The 26,287-nt window shown below is 46.1% G+C and overlaps 1 protein-coding gene across 2 annotated transcripts in view; it reads left to right on the forward strand.

Annotated features, from left to right (window-relative positions):
- Window positions 1–26,287, forward strand: part of ROR1 (receptor tyrosine kinase like orphan receptor 1) — a 386,540-nt gene that overhangs the window by 317,824 nt on the left and 42,429 nt on the right. For both annotated transcript variants that reach the window (XM_054720853.1, XM_028142355.2), the window contains one exon: window positions 26,152–26,279. In XM_054720853.1, the coding sequence (XP_054576828.1) occupies window positions 26,152–26,279 (128 nt within the window). The remainder of the gene's footprint in view (window positions 1–26,151; window positions 26,280–26,287) is intronic.

A 26,287-nucleotide genomic window follows, 5' to 3' on the forward strand; every position in this document is an offset into this window, starting at 1 on the left:
TTGGCACCGGACACACAGATTTACAATGTGCTGAAACAAATAGGGAGTTTCTTGTGAACCCTCGGTCACTGAGGAAACGAGGCCATCCTGTTCCCTGCACTTTCAAGTTGGTCCACGCTCTTCTCTAGGACCCTCACATTCCAGCTGTGGGTGGCTGTGCTTCATATCTCCTCAGATCAAAACCGATGGCTCTGAACAGTGATGTCGAGCATCAAACTGGAGGCATTAGACTTGAAAAGATGGTGCAGACATTTGGTGTCACAGTCTTTTGAATGTTATGCCTGGCGAATCTGTGTATGGTAGATATAAAGGAGGTTTCAAATGGGGAAGCTTTACGACTTTGGGCTTTTAGATTTCCAGGCTGCATTTTTGGGAAACCACATAAAAGAATACCTTTTTCTTTTTTTTTTTTTTAATGTGAGTATTACCTCAGGAAGTATAGCTCTTTTGCAAAAGCAGAATGTCATTCTGAGCACTGTCCTCGATGATTTTACCAATAGGTGATGGTCATTTTGATTAACATATGAATCAACCTTTTAGATAACAAACATTCACAGACTCCTATCTACAAATAAAAGGGCATTTTAAATGTCTAATCTGTTCTTCCCTTTGGCACTAATCTGTGTAGTAAGAAGAATACTTGGCCTGGACTCAGGATGTAGTCTCTGGCCTCCATTCTGCCATGACCTTCAGAGGAAGCTTATGTTTCACCTCCCCCAGGAAGTTTTTTCTGACTACCTCAGCCCCCATTAGTGTTTTCCTATGCCAGAGCTATTACACTTAGATTCCAGGCTATATGGGTTATGGGTTTACACAACACTTCCCTAGTTGTTTCGACATTGTATATCTTGCCTGTCTAGAGGAATTACACGCTACCTGAGGGTAGAGGCCAAGTCTACTGTCTTCCGAAACCTCTGAGTGATAGGACAGTACTAGAAAGTAAATATGCTTCTCTACCAACACCCGATTAACTAAGACCAGTGGTTGATCAATGATGTGAAATGCTATGCTGCTAAACATTTTTTTGGCAGGGAATACAGGGGGGTGGGAGAATGGAGGCTCTGCTCAGAGGAAACTGAATAAAGAAAGAACATTAGATGTAACATCATCATATCTGTTGGTCCGTTGAGTCCCCACCCTGCCAATGTATAGCCAGATGATCAAATAGAAGCTACTCTCTCTCTCTTCAAGTTTATTTTCCTTATCTTTAAAATATCTGCCTCATCGGGTGATGTTGAAGATCAAATTAAATAATGTATGGAAAATGCTTTGTAAGCAGAAACCCACTTTGCACATGCTATATTTTAATTCAGTTTGGTTTGGATTAAAAACAGGGTAATTTTCTTTCCTCAAACAAATGATGAAATCATATTTCCCAAAATTATCTGGGCCTTTAGAAGAAATCCAGTCTCCCCAGTGTTTGCCCTTTTCTCACACCCATTCACCCACTGCATCCACTGGTTAGTCTGATACATGCACAGAGGGTTTTGTGGCTCACAAAAGAATTTTCACATGCATTCTCATACAAAAGGCCTGCGACACAGATAGTGTAGGTGGTAAGTCTTCCCAATTCATTGATAAGCAAGAAGAGACGTGAGAGGTTTATAGAATGCCCCAGCGTCACCCCAGCTGGCTGAAAGGGCCTGTCTACCTCCCCGTCTTGTCCTCTCTCCATGATGCCACCTTGGCTCCGCTTTGCACATGTCCTTCCCAAGGCATTCTCAGTGACAAACAAGGTCTGCATCCTAGTCGGGGAGATCAGTTCACTAGCATCAACGTAACTAAAACGCTCAACATAAAATGAGTCCAATGTATAAGTCTTTAACATTTCATCATAAATATAAACATTCCCCCGGCCAGCGTGGCTCAGTGGTTGAGCGTCAACCCATGAACCAGGAGGTCATGGTTCGATTCCCGGTCAGGCACATGCCTGAGTTGCAGGCTCAATCCCCAGTGTGGGGCATGTAGGAGGCAGCCAATCCATGACTCTTGGTCATCATTGATGTTTCTATCACTCTCTCTCCCTCTCCCTTCCTCTCTGATATCAATAAAAATATATTTAAAAATAAGATAAATGTAAACATTGTATCCTTCTATGTTTTTAGCAGCCTAGTAAAGCAGTTAAGAATTAGATGGAGCCAATTCTAACCCCCATTCTGCTGCTCACGGGATAGGTGAAATTGAGAAGCCCCTTTGAGCCTTGGTAATCTCGGGTTACCGATACCTAGCTCCCAGTGTTGCGGGGACAGTGAAATGGAATAACGCACCTAAAGCACTTGGTCCACTCTGTGGCTCGTGGATGAAAGCTCTTCCCGGCCGTGTAAAGTAAGGTAAGATTTATGTCTGAGTGACACAGGAAGGTGTAGCATTTGGACCTGTATATGCTATCATGGTTTGGCAGTGTTAATGAAACACTTCATCGTGCGTCAGCCACCATCACCTCCACAGGCCATCTCTGGCTGGGTCATCCAAGGGCCTATGAGCAAAGGACATTCCACTGATGACACACCAAGTTGCCTTGTTTTTCCTCCTTCTTGAAAAGCCATTTTGGTTACTTTTTTTTTTTCCCCTCCACGCAGTCCTGACCCTGAGCCTCCAGGCAGAATGCCGCGTGTACAGGAGAGGAGTTTGGAGATTTGCTATGTGTACTCCCATGAAAACGTGGTTTGCCTTTCATTGCCTTTCCCAACCCACTCCCCATTGGCAGAATTTTTTCACCAGAGAGTGGAAGCGAAGGTGATTCATATTTTTGTAGTCAGATTTTTTTATCCGTCTTCCTCACTCTGAACAGCTTCTTAGGAGGGAAGGCTGGAGGCCTGGGGTCTATAGTCTGAGAGTTGGCCTTATCCAGGGCATGTGTGTGAAAGGTGGAGCCGTAGTGTGAGGTGTGGGGATGATATCCTGGCTTTGGACATGATGAGAGGCCTGAAATAGCTAGGTAGTTATTCAAAGCCACATGACCAGGGAAGGACAGAGCTTTTTCTGACTCCAAAGCCCTCAGTCTTGGACCCTGTGGCTTAGAGTTTCTCAAATGCCACTTTTTAAACAAGTGGCCTCTAGGAAAAAAATGTAACTTAAAGGCAAACCTTTCACAGTGAATTTGCGTATTGTGGCAGTCCGGTTGGGGAAGATGTGTTCCTTTGAGAGGCAACACCTTTAAGTGCTTCTCAGCTGTTCTCCAAAGAGGTAGTTGGGCACTCTGCCCACATATAGGGGCCTTCTCTCCTGGGTCGTTAAAGGGGTCTACGGGATGATCATAATTATTCTTGATAAACTCTGACACCCAGAGAATAGGACCCCTTCCCCATGAACAAGATCATGGGCAGACTATGATGGGGGCTTCTGGGTAATCAGTGTCAGGGTTGGGGCAACAGGCTCAAGGGAGAACTGGGTGGGGGCACCATGAGGAGTTGCTATCAGGGGGCTAAATGTCGTAAGAGCCACAAATGCGAACCACATACGTAATTTAAAATTTTCTGAGCCACAATTTAAAAAGTAAAAACAGGTAAAATAACGAATATGTTTTATTTAACCTGATAGCTCCAAAATATTAATGAGATATTTTACATTCTTTATTTCTTCTTTTCTGGGGGTGGAGGGGTAATAAGTCTTTGAAATCTAGAGTGTATTTGGCACTCACCACACATCTCTGTTTGGGCTGGAACAGGCACAGGTGGCTAGTGACCACTGTATGAGACTGCGGGTCTAACAGCACCAGTGACAGCAACCTCCCTCCCACCAGCTCTTAACTCTCCCCGCCCCTTCATTTTCTGTGCACAGTTATCACCGGATGAACTATGTATTTCCTTTACTTGTCTCTCTCATTATTAATTAGGATACAGTCTAAACTGGTATTTATAATGAATGAGCAGATTGATAGATGATAGATAGATAGATAGATAGATTGATAGATAGATAGATAGATAGATAGACAGACAATGGTTTAAACAAAATTGATTTCTCTCCAGTCCAGAGGAGGCTGCCCAGTGCTGGATGGGTAGTTCAGTTTCCCGTGCTCTCCCTGAAGCCCAGGCTCAGTCTATATTACTCCTCTGCCAGCCTCAACCTGTGGCATTGATCTCATCCTAGATGCTTCTTCAGCATCTTCATGGCCACACTCCAGTCTGGAGCACACCCTTTATATTTTTCTATTTTAAGGACACAGTCCTCTCTCCCTCCCTTACTCCCTTCCTTCCTTCCTTCCTTCCTTCCTTCCTTCCTTCCTTCCTTCCTCCCAGTCTCTTTCTTCCTCTGCAAGGGCCTGACCCCGAGACAGTATACTTCCGTTTTGCTCACATCTCTTTGGCCAGAATGTAGTCACATGTTACATCAAGCTTGAGGTCTCCTGCTGGATGAGCCAGTGGCCAGCCAGTATGGGCAGTTCTAATATTACATTTGGAAGGAAAGAGTCGCCCCAACCAACTGGAATGTTTTGTTCACTGTTGTAGCCCCAGCAGTGGAGTACCAAGCATAGGGCTGTGGGAGCATCACTCTGGCAGGAGGAGTATCTCATATGACATTGTTAGAATTGCACGTACATACTGCTAATGAAAGCAAACTAAATGATAGTTGGTTTCATTGTTATTTTTAAACTAGAGGCCCAGCACACAAAATTTGTACACAGGTACAGTCTATAGGCCTGGTCTGTGATCAGGGCCATCTTCCTCAGCTGCCCATAGCCGGCCCTGCCCCCCGCCGCCACCCACCCCCGGTTCCCCTTTCTCCATCAGGTAATCTGTGCCTGATGGCGGGGGTGGGGGGGGGGAAGGAGGGGGAGGAAGGAACTGAGAGGTCAGCTGTTCCCACCTGCTTGTCAGCCCCGCCCCCATCACAGGTCGCCCTCTGTGTGTGGGGCGACTGGTGGGGTGGGGCCTTGGCCTGGCACCACCCACATCCTCCACCACCTACCCCTAGTTCCCTGTTTGCCATCAGGTGATTGGAGCCTGCGGCCAGGGAAAGGAACCAAGAAGTGGTCAGTGTGCCTCATAGTGACTGGTCCAGCGGTTGTTCCGCCTTTAGGGTCAATTTGCATATTACCCTTTTATTATATAGGATTCTTCACAGACCCTGCACCCCATATTTGCTGCACCAGAGAGGACTGCTCCCCTGTCCTGCCCTTGGCATGCTACTGAGCCCTGGCACCAAGGGTACTGGCTGGCACATAGTAAATACTCGATATCTGTAGGGTGAATGAATAGAACTACCGCTGCATCCTTCCCTGTCATTGCCGCATCACAGGTAGTAGCCCTTAGACATGTCAATAGTTAGCTGCTACTCCCTCTTAAACCATGAGCTCCTTGAGCACTGGAACCGACACCAGCTGTCATAGCTTGAGACCAGGCACTCAGTTGATGTCGGTTGAATAAAGGAACCAATAAAGTTCATTGAAGGCTGCCCCTGGCCTGCATTGAGCCAACTCCAGGCAGGAGTTTTCTATCTGAGTCTTTTTCTCTTTGCCAGAGCAGCAGAGCCTGAGACTGGAAAGGTAGACTGGCTCCAATTTGTGTGTTACCTTATGCATCAGGTTAAGGAATTTGCACTTTGTCCTAAAAGCAATAGGGGGCCATCAACACGGTTTGACCAGCTGGAGCTTTAATTGGAGATGTGATTTAGTGATAGGAGAATGGACAAGAAGGAACTAATCAGCATTTTCTCGGACCTTCTGGCTTCAGCTTTCTAGGCACGGGCGTTTTCTAGTGCTCTTCATTCATTTCTGAGGACACCGTTCATTTGCCATCTCAATCCAAATGTTCCTCCTCTGTTCTCCGTTTTGATAAGTACAGTCTTTGACTCATTCACTCTGCATCTATCCATCCTCAACATCCATGTGCCAGATACCTTTAGAAGGCATGTTTCTTTAAAGCAGGACTCTGTCTTGTCCACTGCTACATCCCCAAGGGCAGGAACAGTGCCTGGCACCTGGTAGGCTGTTCCTACGTATGTTTTGTGACTGGAGATAAGGAGATGAGGTGGGAACTCAAATAGCACATCTGTCCAATAGGGCACACAGAGTGTCCTTCAAGCATTTGGAATCTGTTCTCATGTTCCCTCAAGTCGTCTCCTCAGGATCACCTCTCTGGCTCCTTCAGCCATTCCTCTGAGGACATGATTTTAGTTCTCTTTAAAGCCTGGTCTCTGCTTTCCATGAGGGATGGTATATGCATGACCCTGTTGAACTCTGGTGCTCAGAGTGAAGCCTGATGCTCCAGGTGAAGTTTGGCCTTATAGAAGAAGGCGGGATGGCTCATCCCTCATTTCAGAGAGTTCATTTCTACTCATGAGTGCCCCTAGTGTCAATCAGTCAACTTTTTTAGTAGCTGCCCCCTGACCAGCAGAACACACCATCAACCAACACAGCATCCCCGTATATCATAGGCACCTTCCTCTATATCTCTTTCTACAGATTTACTTTGTCTGCCAATCTGGAAGAGAAACTGGAGATCGTTCAAATAAAACACATTATATCCTTGGCTCAGTTGGTTGGAATGTCATCTGGTCAGGGCACATACCTAGGTTGTGGGTTCAATTCCCCATCGGGACATGTATGGGAGGCAACCCATCAATGTTTCTATCTCACATCATTGTTTCTCTCTCTCTCTCTCTCTCTCTCTCTCTCTCTCTCTCTCTCTCTCTCTCTCTTTCTCTCCCTTCCCTTCTCTCTAAAATCAATAAACATATTGTTGGGTGACGATAAAAAAAATAACATGAAAAAACACATTATAAAAGTGGTTATTAGGCCACTGCTATATCTCTACAAATATTTTAAGCACCAGAGTTTAAGCAAAATGATTAAAAATCAAGGACCAGCAAGATATGTGATACTCCTCATGATGGGGCATTGTACATTGTTGTACTATTGCAAATTTTCTTGATTTTATTAATTTTGTTATTCAGTGGATTTGGTTTTAACATGTAGGATTTAAGACATTATTATCATTGAAATTTATAAAAGAACATTGTGCCTGGCATGACATGAAGCCAACTTAGAAAACCAAAATTTGCCACTTAACTATGTGATCTTGGATAAGTTAGTCTGTCTCTTAAAATCTGTCTCTTTGTCTAATAAGACTAATAATACCAATAGTAGAAAGGACCGAGAAAATTCACAAAATGTGCAGTTTACATAATAACAAATATAAATGTTTTACAAATGTGTGAACATATAAAAAAGACATTTAACTTCACTAAGGATAATAATGAAATGTTACCTTAAAAAGTGATAGTACCTCCCTAACCAGTGTTGCTAAGTGGTTAGAACATCAGTCCATGCACTGAAGGGTTTCGAGTTTGACTCCCAGTCAAGGGCACATACCTGAGTTGCAGGTTCAATTCCCAACGCCAGTTGGGGCCCATGCAGGAGGCAGCCAATTGATGTGTCTCTCTCACATTGATGTTTCTCTCTCTTTCCCTTCCTTCCTCTCTCTCTAAAATCATTTTAAAAATAAGAATAATTAAATAAAAAATATATGATACTTGTTAGTGATTATCTATAGGTTTAGGGTATATGGTGACTTTAATTTTTTTCTTTGTGTTTCTCTCTTTTTCAAAATTTCCACAACGTTGTTTTTTAAAGGGTAAATTAAGAATAGCCTTACACATCTTGCAAGAATTGTGAGAATCTAAATTTAAATGATAATATCTATGTAGAAATGTCATACTAATTTATTTCATTATTGTTAGATATTCATCATTTCCTCCTATTTTGCTTTTCTTTAACACTTCCTTCTTGTTCCTCCTCTTTCCCTGTCCTCTCCCCTCCCTCTCTCCACCAAGCCCTTACTTTTCTTCACTTTTGGCTCTCTCCCTCTTCTCTTATTCCTGGCCCTGGCCCTGGGCTTTGCTCAGCTGCCGCTAGGAGTTAAGAGTCAAACCGTTTGCTGACCCTGATCTGAAGCTCAGTTGATTCAAACTGAGCAAGAAGTGAACAAGTTTCTTGCATTTCCTCTCAGACCTCTAGTAGCCCTGACACACATCCTGGACTAATCAAGACTGTGTGAAATGTACGTCCATCCATTCGGAGTTGAGCTCTTGTCATATAGGACCGAATTACCAACTTCTCAAAACTGTGGGGAGAGGGAGGCTGCTTTTTTCTTCTACTTCCCAAATGTTTGATGCCTCTGCGGTCCAACACGACTCGAAAATAGCTTTGTCAAACAAAGCATGAACACTAGGAGTTTCCTGACATTTTCATAACTATGAGCATATGATTTGCAGTTCATATTGAATAACGATGTAAGAAATCTGCCAAGAGAGCTCCAAATACTATTTCCAGCACCGGTTCCTAACCAGTTACAGCTGCCTCCCCACAGAATGTGAGCACAGACTACCAGGTTCTGTGGTTCTCCCGCTTGCAAAGTTTGTATTGAGTTACTGGGAGTCATTCTAATGGGGGAAGTCACTCTCCTGGCAAGCATTTGAGATGAATAAAGCTAAGGGTTTAATGTTCTAATGAAAAAATTTGTCAATATTTAAATCAAACGTGTGAACACTAAGTGTTTTTACATCTGTTTGCTGCAGAGGTTGTGAGGCGGTCTTTGGCTTTCCAGACACGAATAAAGTAGATAGATGCACTGTTAAACTTTCGAACAATGACAAAGGAAAACATGGAGTAATTGCTTCACTCAAAGCCTGCCAGGAGATTAATTGCCTAAGAGCTGTATTTTATGCAGTGTCCAAAAACTGCAGAATCTACGGGAGTGCCTTGCTTTCCACTAGGAGAAAACATATGTCACCTCTCACCAACGATGTTTATGTCTTTTCACAAACCTGTCTTCTTTCAGCCTGAAGACATTCCAACTGGAAATGACTACAAAGTCAGGAGTTGATAGGTTAGGGGTGTTTAGTAATGCTTAAAATAATACCCTCATGGAGTCAGATACGATGCTGTACTCTGAGCCCAGTGTAACAGCAAGCTAGACCCAGGGGACTGGGAGGCCTTTTTGTTGCTGGCTAGAGAAACTGTTGGGAGGGAGTGGAGAGCGGGGGGCCTGCCTTTGACCTGCCAACTCTGAAACGAACAGCTTTGGGGCTGCAAGGCTCTTGGGGAGCTAGCTAAGTGAAGTTAAGAAATATGAGTGGAACCTGTCTTGGTCCCCCTTTGGGACTGTATTCAAACGAGGGATTGCTGAAGGCGGACGGTGCAGAGTCTGGAGGAAGTCTGCACAGCCGTAGTGGAGAAGCATAGAGTGCAACTCCATAAACATGGATTGGGTGCCTTCTATGAACCAGGTTAAAGGTACTGGACTCTGTTGGAAGTGAAACTGGGGATGGGTTAAGCTACAAAGGAAAACTACGAACAGCTGCTACACTTCAGGAACATTCTACCTGGGGGAGAAACTGACATCTCAACAAAGAGTCCTAGTACAGTGAAGTGAGTGTGGGATGCTAGAGAGAGCATCTTCTCATGGACTCATCTAGCAGTATCAGGAAAGCATCTAAGGGAGATAAAACTGAACTAGAATGGGAAGGATGCAGGGTAGTGGTCCAGGTGAAAAAGGGGAGGATAGATTTCTTGGAAGGGAAACAGGACACAAATGTCTCTGACGGTGTGATATGTTCAGAGACTACATCCTGTTTTTCATTATGAGGTTCTAGAGTCCAAGGTGGGCAATGGCAGGAGACAGAGATGAAGAAGTGGGTGAGGCTGGTCACCGGGGACCTTGTGATCTCTGTTAACGCGCTAGGACTGTCCCCCGGGGAGCGTGCAGTGGAGAGTCACTGAAGTTGTGAGCAAGAGATGATCTGACCCACCTCTTAGGTAGCACATTCTTCAGTGGCAGGAAAGATCAATAGACAGGGCCCAGGATGGAGGTAGACAGGCAGACCAGTGAGGAGGATACTGCAAACGTTCTGGTGGGATATGCTGGGAAATTAAGTTACAGTAACCATAGGTGGTTAGGGTAAGAAAGGACATTAGAATTGGAAAGAACATATCACATAGTTCAGTTTCTATGTTATACAAATGGAGTAGCTGAGGACAAAAGATGGCGAGTGACTTATCCAAGGTTACAAAGTTTATTGGCAGCCAAATCAGGACCGAAGACCCTGGCCTTCTGATTTCCAGCCCACTGACTTTTCCACTCAGCAATGCCAAAATCAGTCCCAGCATCCTGCCTGTTAGGCAATGCCCTAGAGAAACCTGAAATTTTCTTGGCCAGCATTTTTCCTGTTAATATCTAGGAGGTGGGAACAGTGTTTGCAGCATCAAGCCAGACTGCCTGGGAGCCGGGGCGGAGGGCAGGGGGGGAGGGGGGTTCTTTTCTGTTCATCTTCTTTCTGTCTGGCTTTAGATATCTCCCTTAATTTACCCTCTTCTCCTTCTCCAGACAACCTTCTCAACTGCTGCTTATGAAATTTTCTCCCTTCTGCTGAGTCTAAGCAGTGAAACAAGACAATCTAGCACCTTCTCTCAAGCTTACTTTCTCAATATGTGAATCTGACTTCTGTATCATTGTTAAGGACTGTGACAATTTGAAGGACATGTGGTCCAATAAAATCAAGATCAACTGTTTCCATTTACACTGCTTCCTTGCGCATATAACCATTTTACAGAGCAGCATTATCTATGCAAAAATAGTGTTCTGTGTTGTCTTTTTCAGTAAATTACATGTGTACATATTTTTATGTATATTTGTATCAGCTTTATAGTATTCCTTATGGTGGAAACAGCAGGAAATTTGGAGTGAGGCCTAAGGCTTTGGGTAAGAGACTTCATCTCCAAACCTCAGTTTTGTCAACTAGAAAATGTGGATAATGCTGCTTCCTGGAGGGTACCTGGCACAGAAAGGATCAATCCTACTCCCACCTTTGTTTGGTTGTTTCATATGGTATTATGTGTTTTCTTAAACATCGACGTATGATTACAACTGGTACCCATAGCTCAAAGTCAGAGGTCATTTGTTTTAACCTACCTCAAAGCTGAGGATATTTTCGAGCACAGAGTAAAATCTTGATACCTTGTGAAAGTAGGTAGAAAAAAATAAAGAAATGAAAGCTTAATTAGCTAAGAAATCCGTGGCCTTCCAATATCATACATATTGAAGTAACCAGAGTGTATTGTATACCTGGGGGTGGCCGTGCAGTTTATGGAGAGTGTCCGTCACAGGGACGACACCGTTTTCCATTAAGGATGGCCCTGCAGCAGCCTCACAGAGGACTGAATAAGCAGAAGATCAGAGGCTGGCCTCCCCGTTATCGGACTCCCGTGGTGAGTCAGCTGAGCAGTGGTAGGCACCTGAGCCAGGAGGGAGGCGAGGGGTAGAATTCAAGAAGTGCTTTGGAAATTAATTTAGTTTTCAAGTTAAATTGTTGTTACTCTTAAATGTTGCCCATTTTCCTCCTCTGCTACGTTTCTTCTGGTCAGCAGAACTAAACTCATGGGGAAGTGGAGAAATTAACTATGAATGTCCAGTTATTACATGAACTCAGGTTCCCTCTTTGCTGAAGTTAAAGTAAAAAGTGGGAGAAATTTAACTCACTCATTAAATATTTATTAGGTGTCAACGACTTGACACTTACCAGGTGCTGTTCTAGGCAATGGGGGCATAGCAGTGACCAAACCAAAGCTCCTGTCCTCATGAAGTTTGTTTATAAATAATAAATGATTAATGTATCAATGCAGAGTATATCTGATGATGCTAAGTGCAATGCATAATCATCAGTCAGGTAAGGGCAAGGGGAAAGTGGTGGGCATGAGTTCAGAGAGGTGTGGGGGCAGAAGACTATGAAAGGACTCCATTTTTTTTACTTAGCATGAGAAGAGAAGCCATTGGAGAGGTTTGAGCAGAGGAGGGACATGAGCTAGTTTATGTCCTAAAAGGATTCCCTACACCTGCCATGTTGAGAAGAGCCTGGGCGGGGCGGGGAGGGGGGGTGATCAAGAGTGTGAGTAGTAAGACCAGTTGTGAGACTTTTGTGGAGGGAAATCATGCAGAGATAATGGTGGTCCCAACTGAAGCAGGGAAGGTGGGTTGGGGGTAGATTTTTGAAGGAGGAGGTAAAAGCATGAGCTGATGGTTTGGATATGATTATGAGAGAAAGTGTAGAGAAAGCAGAATGCAAAAGATTTTTGTTATGAACAATTATAAGGATGGAATTGTTATTTACTGGGGTGGAGGAAGAATTCAAGAGTGTTCTTGAAGGGAAATAAGCATTCAGTTTTAGACACATTGAGTTTGAATTCCTTTTGGATGCCCAAGTGGAGATATGGAGAATGAAGTTCAGAGAGTGGTGTGAGCTAGAGATATGACTTTGGGAGGAGACAGGAAGATCAGGTCCGGAAGTGAGAATGGAAGGAAGTGGTCTGAGGACTAGGCCTAGGGGTCTCAATGACTGAAATCTTGAACTGGCAAACGAGACTAAGAAGTCACAGCCAAAGAAGTAAAGAAAACCAAGAGAGAAGAGTGTCCTGTAAAAGAAAGAGGTTCCACAAGGAATAATGAACTGTGTCAAATGCTGCTGCTGGGTCAGTAAAGATAAAGACTGGAAATTCACTGTTGGATTTAGTAACACGGAGATCATTGACCTCAACAAGAGCTTTCAGCGGGATGGCAAAGCAAAGACTTGATTTCAGTGGGTCCAGAAGCAATTGGGAGAACTGGGAAAAGCAGGTGTAGATATCTCCTTTGACAGATGTTTGTGATAAAAGGGAGCAAAAAGAAAAAGCCAACGTAGCTTACCAGGGACACAGTCTGATAAGAGGTTGTTTGAAGATGGGAGATATTATAGCACATTGGTGTACTGATGGGAAAATGATCCACAGAGATGTGGGGAGATGGTGATGCAGCATAGACAAGGGACAGTTGCCGAGCCATGCCTCTGGATAGGTGAAGAGGGTGGGGTCCATGTGTTCAAGTCCATAGTTGGGACTGAGAATGGAGCCCATCTGCTGTAATGGGATGGGAGGCAGAGTTTATGGAGCAGACCAAGGAGGAGTAGAAGCAACAGTTTGGTCAAACTTGCTTTCTTAAGGGCTAACCCCTAAGTCTTAGCTTTTCTGACTTCATAAGTCATACCCATTTCTGTTCCCAGCATGTCCAGAGTTCACACACATGCATAATGTTATACATGACTAGTCTTTGGTACAATGAGTAGGAACTCTAAGATACAAATTATTTTTTTAAGTGGGAGAAAGAGCTCCCAGCTAGAAATATAAGTCAATGTAAACACTACACTACAGTGAGGCATGGGGCGGGGGATGGTTTTAGGTTTTCTCTTTGGTGCCTAGAATAGTATTGATTTCTAGACTAAAATAAGGCAGAAAGAGAATTTATATTTCATAAACAACTATCATGAGCAAATAAAAACGTGGTACACATTATTTAATACTAGAGGCCCAGTGCATGATTGAATCATGCACGTGTAGGGTCCCCTACACGCTTTCGCTTTCGATCACGGGGAGCTGGGTGCCTGTCTGCTGGTGCACCAGGCCTTTCAGAAGCCTCCGGCATGGTGGAGGCTTTTGAAAGGCCTGCTGCCTGAGTGGACAGGCACCCAGCTCCCACGCTTTCGCTTTCGATCGCTGGTGCACCAGGCCTTTCAGAAGCCTCCGGCGCCGCGGAGGCTTCTGAAAGGCCTGGTGCCTGAGTGGACAGGCACCCAGCTCCCATGCTTTCCTTTCGATCGCTGGTGCACCAGGCCTTTCAGAAGCCTCCCGCGTGGCGGAGGCTTCTGAAAGGCCTGGTGCCTGAGTGGACAGGCACCCAGCTCCCACACTTTTGCTTTTGATCGCGGGGAGCTGGGTGCCTGTCCGCTGGTGCCTGAGTGGACAGGCACCCAGCTCCCACGCTTTCCTTTCGATCACTGGTGCACCAGGCCTTTCAGAAGCCTCCGGTGTGGCGGAGGCTTCTGAAAGGCCTGCTGCCTGAGCAGACAGGCACCAGCTCCCACACTTTTGCTTTCGATTGCGGGGGAGCTGAGTGCCTGTCCGCTCAGGCCCTCAGCTCCCCCACTTTTGATGGTCCGCTCGGCGGGACGTCAGCTCGCTGCCCCAGAGGCCCCTTCTGTGCCGCAGCACAGCCACGGCGCAGACGCTGAGCTCGTGCAGCTGCTGGCGACGCAGCTCAGCGTCCCGCCGGCCCAATCAGCTACCCCAGCCACCCTGAGTCCCGCCACCCCGCGCCTCCTGGCCAATCATGGGCATAGCGAAGGTACAGTCAATTTGCATATTTGTCTATTATTAGGTAGGATACCAGTTTTACAGATGCAGAGGTGGAGGCTCAGAGATAAACACCTGGCAAAGGGCACATGCAGCTGGAAGGCAGCTGTCAGGTTTGAACCCAGATCTGTGAGTCCCCAAAGCCCTGGTCTTTCCACCACACTGTGTTCTGCCCACCTGATGACTTGGTGAACTTGGAAAAGTCACATAGCCACTCACTCTTGGTTCTTTCAAGAGGGTTAGACAAGAGGCCTGCAAAGTCCTGTTCCAACTAAATGACTCCATAAGATGGGGGGCCCTGGGGACAGCTACACGGCATGGGGCCTGTCCTCAGCTCACAATTCCCCTCCACCAACTCTGCAAGCCGCCCCTTACTGTTCCCTGCCACCTCTGACACAGGCACAGCTCTCTACATGGAAACCATGGGATGACCTGTACTCTGTATTGGATTTATCGTAGGCTCTTGAGGGAGGTTGTGGCCTCTGTCCTTTCCAGATGAATCTGCCATCCTGGGCCTAATCTCCAGCCTTAGATCTCCAGTCCTTCCATTTGCCACACTGTCACTAATCATACCATTTCCTGGTGTCTCTTTGTCTTTAGTATAAAATCTACTCTCTTCTCCTTTTATTATTATCACTAGAGGCCTGGTACACTAAATTCGTGCACTGGGGCGGGGGAGGGGTGGGGTCCCTCAGCCCGGCCTGTGCCCTCTCACAGTCCAGGACCCTGTGGGGGGATGTCCGCCTGCCGGCTTAGACAAGGGACAGTCCATGGGGAGTGGGCCTAAGCCAGCAGGTGGACATCCCTCTCACCTCGCTCTTTACCACCCACCTGCTTGCTGCTCCTTGCGCTGCTGGAGGCAGGAGAGGCTCCTGCCACCACCACTGCCCTCGCCAGCCATGAGCCCAGCTTCTGGATGAGCAGTGCTCCCCCTGTGGGAGCACATTGACCACCAGGGGACAGCTCCTGCATTGAACGTCTGCCCCCTGGTGGTCAGTGCATGTCATAGAGACCCATCATTCCGCTGTTAGGTCGATTTGCATATTAGCATTTTATTATATAGGATAATTTTGAGGTGGCAAGTTTAAAATAAGACTATGTTTAAAAAGATAAGGGAATATGAAAGCAGGATGTGAGTACACAGAGAAGGAATGGTATGCTGAACGTCTTTACTCCCATAAACCTACAGATTAAAACCCTACCTTTGGGCCCATCCTTCCTTCCTCCCCACCCCCAGTACCCCCTGCAGCACCCCCCCTCATTACTCCCATTAAGCCTCACTCTGCCTCTTGACTCCACTTACCTTGGCTAGTTAGTCCATGATTTGTTGAATTGTTCCTCTTTTAAGCTATCACCTCCTCTAGAAGCCTTCCCAGTCTCAGTTGAATACCCTTCTCTTGTTGGTTGAAAAGAATGGGAAATGTGAAAAGAGAGGGAGAGAGGAATGGAGAGGGGAGGGAAGGGAAACAGAAATTATATTTATCCCACTTATATTTCTCCCTTTACTAGACTGTAAAGTCCTGGCAAACAGGAATTATATCGTTGGTATCCTAAGGCGATTTTTCCACTCTAGTTAAAGCCCCCAGATCCACCCCATTCCCCTTTCTCCTTAAAGGATCCATTGGATTTCACAGTTCTTTCCCAGGGACCCCTTGTTTAACAGATAGCAATTGCAATATTCCCATTTGGTGCATCACAAATCAATCCTTATTGTAATGTGAATTTCTGCCTCAACTGCAATTTTTTAAAAATGTGTAAATTCTATGTATGGCATGGGCACTTCTGCATTGCCTTATTTTGGGTTGAGAATAGGAGGTTTGGGGAGGCTTTAAACCCTTGCTTTTTATGGAGACTAGTATAGTAGTTCCCCCTTATCCATGGGGGTTACATTCCAAGACCTCCAATGGATGCCTGAAACCACAGATAGTGCCAAACCCTATATGTAGTATGCTTTTTTCCTATACATACATATCTTTCCACTTAAAGGAAGCACTTTACAGCTTCTCTTTGGCATATCTGAATGGCCAGCATCACTTACTCTTGCACCTTAGGACCATCCTATCTAATAATAGAGTAATATGCAAATTAACCATCACTCCGTGACAAAAATGGCAACCCCCATAGCCACAAGATGGAGGCGCCCAGTACCCTCAGCCCCGCTGCTGGAGTGCAGACCCCCTGCAATCGATCGCAGAGAGCTGGGGGTTGCTTAGGCCTGGTGCAGGAGTGGACCCCTGCGATCGATCATAGGGAGCTGGGTGTCCGCTCTGGCACCAGGCCGAATGCCTTCGCCAGAGGTGTTCGGCCTGGTGCATTAGCAGACCCCCTGCGATCGATTGCTTGGGCAGGGAGCTGGGGGTCTGCTTTCGGCCTGGGCAGGAGCAGACCCCCTGCGATTGATTGCAGGGAGCTGGGGGTCTGCTCCTCCCCAAGAGGCTTTTGGTCTGGGTAGGCCTGGGCAGGGGCTGAGCCGGTGATCAGAGGGAGCGGGAGGGGCCTGCCCAGGCCTAAAGCTTTGGCCAGAGGCTTTAGGCCTGGGCAGGGCCCAGCCCTCGATTGGTGTGAACTATAGAGGAAACACCTTTTCTGACTGCACATTGGCTAAGCTTCCTGTATGCCACTGGTAATATTCTTAGTAACTTGGCTGATAAGAATCCAAAAAGGTGGTCTCGGGTTTTTCCACCACACTTCTGGAGAAAAAAATGAAGGTCCACTGCTGGAGGCCTAAGAAATATCACATCCTGCCCTAGCCAGTTTGACTCAGTGGATAATGCCTCGGCCTGCAGACAAGAGGGTCTGGGTTCAAGTCTGATCAAGGGCATGTACCTAGGTTGTAGGCTCCTCCCTGGCTGGGGCCCAGATCAGGGCTCATGCAGGAGGCAACCAATCAAAGTGTTCCTCTCACTTTGATGTTTCTCTCTGTCTTTCCCTTTCTCTTCCACATTCTCTAAAAGTCAATGGAAACATATCCTCAGGTGAGGATAAAAAATAAAGAAAGAAATGCATATCCTATGAAAGAAACATCTTGAAAATGCCTAAAGAAAATTGTCATTTTTTCTTGGTGAAGGGACTGGAGTCCGTGTTGATGAAAACACCTTGGTGGCTGCGGTGACTGGCAGTGGCTGCAGCAGCAGAGTGATGGGGCTGGTGCCTTCCCCTGATCAGACCAGTTGCCTCCCACAAAGGGAGGCCAGACTGCGGCTTAGGCCCGCTCCCCATGGGGTGTGGGCCTAAGCCATCAGTAGGACATCCCCTGAAGGCTCCCAGTATGTGAGAGGGGGCAGGTTGGGCTGAGGGACCCCTGGCCCCCAGTGCACAAATTTTGTACACCAGGCCCCTAGTTATTAAATAAAATAAAGGTGACTTGCATACAAGCACTGTGATACTGTGGCAGTCCATTTGATAACTCAGAAGGCTGCTAAGTGACTAGCAGGCAGCTAAGCTATACAGTCTGGATACACTGGACAAAGGGATGAGTCACATCCCAGGCAGATAAGGGGGAGCTGCTATAGTCTTTCATAACTGCCATCAGCAGAAGGAGTAAGAAACAAAGCTGAGAAGAAACAGAAAAGCAAGAATTGGGGATTGGGTTTCACCCCATTTCTGAGTACCAAGATGAAATTAAAACCCTCCTAAGAAGTCCCTAAATTCCTTTTACCACTCTTTCCACAACCCTTCTCTTTTTTCAATCCATGGCCCAAGGCATAAAAGGAAAGTGAAAAAAAAAAAAAATCAAAGCAATCCTAGTAACATTTGTGGTAGAAAATCTGACCAGATTGGTATGTGTAAATTTCATATTATTCTAAACTCCCATTATTCTCAATGGGCAAATTTAGGAGGTAGTTTGACTGCCTGATGTTTGGAGACCTGCCAAAGAACATCTAAAGGGTTTCTAATGAGAAGTGGGGGCGGGGGAGGGGGCGGGCATTGGGGGCTCCAAGTATCTCCTATGCATTCCCCGCTCCAGCATGAGCTGGGCGAAAAGCAGGCCCTTCCTAGGAGGACAAGTGAAAACACCCCAGGGCTTCTTAGAAGGTGCAAGGCTACCCTACCGCCATGGCCTCAGTAAATAGGAGAGGGCAAAAATCACTCATTCTTTTTATTAGCGATCTTCCGCAGTCTTGCAAATACCATGCTAGTGCAATCCTATCGTTTTCAAATGTGTGTTTAAATAGGAATAAAATGTATTGCATGCATAATTTTCCCCAAAATTGCATTTGTGAGATACAAGCCTGGCTAATTCTGCTCCCTTTCCAAAGTGAAACGCAACCCTTGTGTTTCCAAACATCACTGTGAAGCGAGGCCAATACCTTCCCATTTCTGAGTTGGACACAAGTAACTATTATGTGCTGCTCTGGAAACTATGACAGAACCTTATTCATCTGTTTGTTTTAATGGTTCATAGCCAAGAGAAAAAAAAAACATTAAAATTTTAATTTAATTTTTTAAAGCAAAAAAAGAAAAATGGTGTGAGAAAGAGCGAGGGCCTCTTTTGCTAAGGAAATAGCGTGTTAACAATTATCGGGATTCAGAGGTGGGAGACAGCCCGTGAGGCTTGACACAGACACCTCAGGATGGCTTGTGCTCCCAGAGGCATTCCAGGAGGAGAAAGAGGGGGTACTAGAGTGAGCAGAATTCTCAGATGGACGTGCCTTGCTTGGCTCACTTTGAAAGCTGATGACCTTTGAAAGGTCAAGTATGTTGATTCCTAACCCTCTTTGATGCCCACTTTCAGATTGGTCTTTAGAAAACAGAGTGTGTGAGATAACTTTGGGATCCCATATTTAACCTGTAATTTCTTGATCACAGCCACCCTGAGGCAGAGTGTATTCTTGGCTCTCCTGACAACTCCCCTTCTCTCCTTCACTCCATCAGCTCTTCCGGCCAGCTCTTCCTGTCTCCACCTGTATTTGTCCTGATGCCCCTTCTCTCCCAAGGCATGTGTGTGTAAAAGCTGATAGGACAGAGTATTTCCTCTTCTCCTGCTGGGCTTTTAACCAAGGATGCTTCAAGGCTCCAAATCCTCTCAGGAAAATCAAGGAGGTATTTTTGGAGAGGTGGTAACTTTTTGACCACATCAGAATATCATTTGTTCTCTGAGTTTCTGTGTCTCTGATCTTTTATCTACTTTGGAATAATTCTGTAGCCTCTACTTGGATCTTTCATTTTATCGTGCATCTCCTTTTTTAATTAAAAGATGGAGCTGACTTTCAGCTTAAAGAAGAGATCTGACTGCACCTCCCCAGGGAGAACCCTGCCTCTGAACTGGGAAGTGTTGCACCCAGCCCTGAGGTTCCTAGAGCCAGGCCTGGGAAGCACTGTGTGCTATGCTTTAACCAGATCCACTAATATGTGGCCTGATTTACAAATTGAAAAAGGGATCCATGCATTTATGGCCACAATGGTCTTTTGGGAAGACACTGGTAAGGTAATTTTGCTTGGCTAAAGAGAAATTATTTCCTACATGAGAAAAAATAACCCACACATTGCTAAATCGCACACTAAAGCATCCCTAGGGGTACTGCAGCTCTCTGAGCTATGTGATAGTTCTCCTTTAGATCGAGATTCAGGTCTTTGGGGGCAGGCATCTTGATGTGATTTCATCTTCATTCCATAAAATGGGGCTCTTAATTAAGAGGGCTAAGTAGGGGTCAATTCCAAAGTGTTGGGTTATTTCATTCACTACAACCTATCCCTATGAAGCTGCCATGGGTGGTGGGCAGAACCACCCTGGCATTCCAGTTAAAGAGCTATGAGCCTCATAACAAAGCAGCCTGCTGATACTCTGTAAATTATCAATGCTTCTAGCCAATTAGTCAGCTTGGAAAGAACCCACAAAATTATCCCCCAAATCTCTCCCCAGCTCTGAAGCTTCAAATTCCAACCACTGGCCTTCTCCCAAAGTCCCTCTACCTTGTCCCTTGTATATACATGAAATCTTTTTTAAATCAAGGTGAAATTCACACAACGCAAAATCAACCATTTTAAAGTGAGCAATTTAGTAGCAGTTAGTACATTCACAATGCTGTGCAACCACCACCTCTGTCTATTCCAAGGTATTTTCACCACAAAATTAAATTCCACACCCATTGAATAATTACTCCCTATTTCTCCCTCCCCTGACTCCTGGTAACCACCAGTCTGCTTTCTATCTCTGTGGATTTATCTGTTCTTGAGATTTCATATCAATGGCATCATTTGATATGTAGCCATCTGTGTCTGGCTTATTTCACTTAGCATAATGTTTTGGAGACCCTTCCATGTTGTGTCATGTTTGAGTACTTCGTTCCTTTTTTATGACTGAATACTATTCCATTGTACATATCTCTCACATTTTGTCTAGCCATTCATCTGTTGATGAGCATTTGGGATTGTTCCCACGTATTTTTGTTTGAGTACCTGTTTTCAATTCTTTTGTTTAAGTGAGGTTTTATAGTTAGCAGAGTACCTTTACATCCATTCTCTTCTCACTAAGGAAAGGCATACATTTTAATGGGATCTTATCACCCCAAAGGGGAATTTTTAGGGCCTAACTCATTAGCAAGAATCAGTTCAGCTGGTTTAGTCTACTAGCTCTGCCCCTGCTCCAGTGTAAAATCTGATGAGGAAGAGAGTTCTGGGCATGCCTGGTATGAAGAAAGGTCCATCCCATTCCCCCTAATGCTCACATCTGGCCTCCTATTGTACCGTGCGCTCTTTATTTTCAGAGAATTCCCTTCTTTGCTCACTGACCTGAGCAGTTTGCCCAGGATTTGTAGCTATGGACTTCCACTGTCACTGTCAAACTCCTCTGGGCTGCAACTTGCAGTGGCCGCGCATCCCTTTCCTTGGTCCAAGTTGCTTCCTGGGCGGATCCTTCTGCTGCCACAGTGGTTGTGATCACTCTCAGACCCTTTTGACAATCCTATCTAATAAAAGAGTAATATGCAAATTGACCATCACTCCAACACACAAGATGGCCGCCCCCATGTTGTCAAAGACGGCTGCCCCCATGTGGACACAAGATGGCCTCCACAAGATGGCTGGCAGGGGAGGGCAGTTGTGGGTTATCAGGCCAGCAGAGGAGAGCAGTTGGGGGGGACCCAGGCCTGCAGGGGAGGGCAGTTGGGGGGACCAGGCCTGCAGGGGAGGGCAGTTGGGGGAGATTAGGCCTGCAGGGGAGGGAAGTTGGGGGGAGGGCCAGGCCTGCAGGGGAGGCCAGTAGAGGGGGGGGGCAGGCCTGCAGGGGAGGGCAACTGTGGGGGGCCAGGCTTGCAGGGGAGGCCAGTTGGGAGGGGGCCAGGCCTGCAGGGGAGGGCAGTTGGGGACAACCAGGCCTGCAGGGGAGGGCAGTTGGGGGGGACCAGGCTTGCAGGTGAGGGCAGTTGGGGGTGACCAGGGCAGTTGGGGGGACCAGGCCTGCAGGGAAGGGCAGTTGGGGAGGACCAGGCCTGCAGGGGAGGGCAGTTGGGAGTGACCAGGCCTACAGGGAGGTAAGTTTGGGGGGACCAGGCCTGCAGGGGAGGGTAGTTGGGGGGGCAGGCCTACAGGGGAGGGCAGTTGGGGGTTACCAAGCCAGCAGGGGAGGGCAGTTAGGGGTAATCGGGCCGGCAGGGGAGCAGTTAGGCATCGATCAGGCTGGCAGGCAGAAACGGTTAGGGGCAATCAGGCAGGCTGGCAGGCAGGCAGGTGAGCCGTTGGGAGCCAGCAGTCCTGGATTGTGAGAGGGCAGTCGGACATCCCTCGAAGGGTCCCAGATTGGAGAGGGTGCAGGCTGGGTTGAGGGACACACACACACAAACACACCGTGCACGAATTTTGTGCACTGGGCCTCTAGTCCCTTATAAGCTCCTTCCCCTGGGAAAAGGGGCGACCCTGGCAGTGCAGGGAAGACTGTGTTTGCTTTTCCCTGTCACATGACAGCGAGTTTGGAAGATCCAAGAGGCTGGCGGTGTGGTCACTGAATGACCTTTATGAGAAACATGAGTTCCCATCACAAAGCAACCCTGCGTCTCCACATCACCGCGTAGCCGGTGCCAGGCGGTGCGGCCGCAGTGATGAACGGCTGAAATGCCACCTGCCCTTTCACTCCACACTTTTCTTCTCCACAGAACGCCGCCTCGGCACGCTCCTTGCAAGTGCCCTTGTGCTCACGCAGCCTTGCCGCGTCATGTTTTTAATTTGCGGAGCATGGAGGGCATCCATGATGAAAGAGGTGTACGCTGGAGAAAAGCGTGACGTTGATGAATGCTGGAGGAGCACTGGTTTCTCTCCAGCCCAGGCCAGCGGGAAAATGGAAAGGATGAAAGGCACTTGTGACTTTACGTTTAAAAGAAAACCTTTGTTGCCCCCCTCCGCCCCCCGGCATCTTCACAGCACAAAGCCCCTGTAAGCAGTGCCAACATTTCCATAACCAGGCCATTTGGCAGGAAGCTGTGTACCATGGTGACAAGCACTAGTTTGGGGGCAAATCTAGCTATGGAACTTTGGGCAAGTTCTTTACTCTTGCCAGCCCTCAGTTTTCTCATTTGTAAAATGGGAATAATTACACCTTCACCTTTATAGGATTGTTATCAGGATTAAATGACTTAATGTCAGTTGTTTCTTTTAATTAAACTTTAAAAATGTATTTTTATAGATTTCAGAAAAGAATGGAGAGGTAGAGAGAGAGAGAGAGAAAATCAATTATGAGAACAGAATCATCAATCAGCTGCCTCCTGCACATCCCACACTGAGGATTGAGCCCACAACCTGGGCATGTGTCCTGACCTGGAATTGAACCATGACCTCCTGGTTCAGAGGTCAGTCAACACTCATCCACTGAGCCAAGCCGGCCAGGCTTAATGTCATTTTTATATTTAAGTGAAACTTAGTGCCTGGTACACAATAAAGGCACCTTATAAAGTCCCTTATTTATAAATTAGGCTGATTGAGTTAAAAGAGGATATGGAAAAGCAGAGAACATAATTACAGATCTAAGAACACAGTGTAATGACTTGAGCTTAAATTTTAAGTTTAAATCCTGTGTCTACCACTTACTGGCTTTGAATTTGAGCCACTTACTTAACTTCTCTGAATCTGAGGGTCTCACTCTGTAAAATACAGAGGATAACACTGCCTAAGGGGGCAGCTTTGAAGAAAGCACTTAGCACAGTACCCAGTAGGGAGAGTGGCAGGCACTTAATACCTGTTTGTTTTTCTAGCGCTGTGGTTCTCAACCACATTCAAATCACCCCAGAGCTTTTATAAAAGCATGAATGCCCGAGCTGTGTCCCCAGAGAGAGGGATTTAATAGGTCCGAGGTGGGGCTTGGCCTTGGTATTTTCAAAGCCGCCTGAGGAGAGTCGCATAAGCAGCCAGGGCTGAGCACTACTCCCCAGCAGATGCCATTTGTTGTTTGTGTTTGTTCATTTCGTGTGAGTTTTTAGATCTGCCCCCGAGAGACTGGCCAGAATGTCAGGAATTCTGGGCACAGTCAAAAATTCAATCCACCTGCAGCTCTAAGCCTTTCATTGACAAGAAATGTTCGGCCAAGGAGTCGCATTCCATTTTATTCTGGGGGGAAAAAAGTATTCAAAGAGTCTTTTTAGAGTCTTGAACTGGAAAGGTGGTAAGAAGTTTAGCCTAAGCCTCACACATAAAATATGGGAACTCCCAGTCGGTCGGGGATTTATAACGGGGGGCGGGGGTAATTCTAGGGTTTTGTCCTCCCAAGAGATATAAATTGAGGCCTCGAGAATTTAGTGTGGGGGAGGAAGAGGTGTTCTCATAATGACACCTTAAAAGTCCGGGGCTCCGCTAATGCCTGGGGATAGAAAGGCATCATCTATAATAGCAGGGGGTGGAGGGGGGTGTCTCAGGACTTCGGCTTCCAAGATGCAAGGCTAGGTCATCCAGAACCTTCTTTCTCCCTATGGGTTTATGGTATTAGTTACCCAATAAAAGTGGGGTTAATTTTACAACCCAAGTTAAATGTGAGCCAAAAAGACTTCAACGTTGCTCTAGGATTTATGAAAGTAAACATGTAGAGTGCTTGCAGGATTTTGCAACATTAAAATTTCAATGTCTTTATGTCGAGGATATGATATATTCATCTGTAATCGTATTTAAAGGTTATGTTTTAAGAGTTTTGCAAGGGACTGTTTTCAAGTCTAAACTGAAGATACTTCCCCCATCTCCACCTTCAAAAGGATTGTTTTAGTGACTAGGGAGCAGAGAGCAGCTGAGAACTAGTGTCTTAAGGATCAGCCCTATCAAGTTTGTTTTTTTTTTCTATTATACTGGGCTCTCTAGATTCCCACACTCAACCCCCACCCCAGTGGGGCCCTAGCACTGACCGTAGTCCTTGTTACAAAGTAGGAGCTTAGTAAATAATTGTCCTTAAAAATAAGCATCCTGTTTGGTCATTGTAATAATCCTATATAATAAAACCCTAATATGCAAATCGACTGAACAGTGGAACAACCAGTCGCTATGTCGGGCACTGACCACCAGGGGGCAGACACTCAACGCAGGAGCTGCCCCCTGGTGGTCAGTGCGCTCCCACATGGGAAGCACTGCTCGGCCAGAAGCTGGGCTCATGGCTGGCGAGCGCAGCGGTGGTGGCGGGAGCCTCTCCTGACTGCAGCAGGCGGACATTCCCCGAGGGGTCCCAGACTGCAAGAGGGTGCAGGCCAGGCTGAGGGATCCCCACTCCAGTGCACGAATGTTGTGTAACGTGATTATTATTAACTAATGTGATTATTAATCACGTTACCTCTGTGTAGCACTTTTTAAAAGCATTTACGCTGTTTGGTAGGCTCCTCATGAGTTTTGGCCAATAGGGTAGAGAGGCCCACTGTTACCATCTACATATGTGGCTCAGAGGTTCAGAGCCTAAGGATAGGAGAATGTTAAACCCAGGAAGGGAATTTCGTTTCTCCTGACTTTGGCTTTAAAATACTTTAACTTAAAAGAAACCAAAGGGGGGAAATGCTGTTTTGTTCAGACGATGTATTGATTGTAGCCGGGTTAACAGAGAAGAGGAACACCCTGGGTGAAAGTCCGCCCGTCAGTGTGGAAGGTGGCCTTTGGCTGTGGTCTGCCTCTGAGGAACAGCTGGGCACTCTGTACTCCAGTGTCTTGTTTATCATAGGCCCTTATAGGAGTTTATGGTCTCTGTCCTTTGGTGCTGAACCTGCCATCTTGGGTCCTGATCTCTAGCTTTTATCTCCAGCCATTTGCCACACCGTCAATAATTGTCTCACTTTCTAGTGTCTCCTTGTCTTCAGGATAAAATACCCCTCCCACTTTTTAAAACAAAAATTATTATTATAATTGTGAGGCAGCAAACATTTTTAAAGGTTATATTTTAAGGTTTTAAGGGATCGTGAAAACAAGATTTCCATTGACATCTTCTGTAGATTACCTGGGGTTGAGTGACTCGTTTGAAATTCTCCAATCCACAATTTGCCCATCCTCTCTCTGCAGCGTAGAGATAATGGGTCTTAAGCATCAAGGAGCCTCATAACTGCACTGCCCTCTGGTTTCTTTCCAGCTGCACCTAGCCTCTCACCCCGTGGGGCCACCTAATTGACTTATCAGTTAGAGTGGATCTTGTGCAGAATTCGCCCACGCCTTTGTATCAAATGAAGCAGAAATAATCTGTGTTTAAAAAAAACAAAAACTGTAGAACATGTGCCCAGATTTTCAATTCATTTCCTCTTTACTCTTATAACTACTTCATCTTCTAGCCCACCACCAGCTGCGAAAATAAAAGTGTTTTCTCCCATATTTAAGGATGATTTTGTGCTTCAGGATGGTTTTCTGGGGGTGAAGGAAACTTGACCAATGTGACCAACAGATGTTTTAAGTGATGGATGGAACTGAGGAAAAGTCTGATTCCTTAGCCCAGTCTTTAGGATACTATGCTCAACTGTGCCCCCTAGTGACTATTTAGGGCATTGTGCAATCAGATCCAACTATGTCTACATGTAACATATATACTGCAACAGTTAATGTCTATGCTCTGTTTTTAGAGATGAATATGAAGAAGATGGATTCTGTCAACCATACAGAGGGATTGCATGTGCAAGATTTATTGGCAACCGCACTGTCTATATGGAGTCTTTGCACATGCAAGGGGAAATAGAAAATCAGATCACAGGTAGGTAA

Source organism: Eptesicus fuscus, chromosome 9, assembly GCF_027574615.1.
Source record: "Eptesicus fuscus isolate TK198812 chromosome 9, DD_ASM_mEF_20220401, whole genome shotgun sequence".
Classification (NCBI taxonomy): domain Eukaryota; kingdom Metazoa; phylum Chordata; class Mammalia; order Chiroptera; family Vespertilionidae; genus Eptesicus; species Eptesicus fuscus.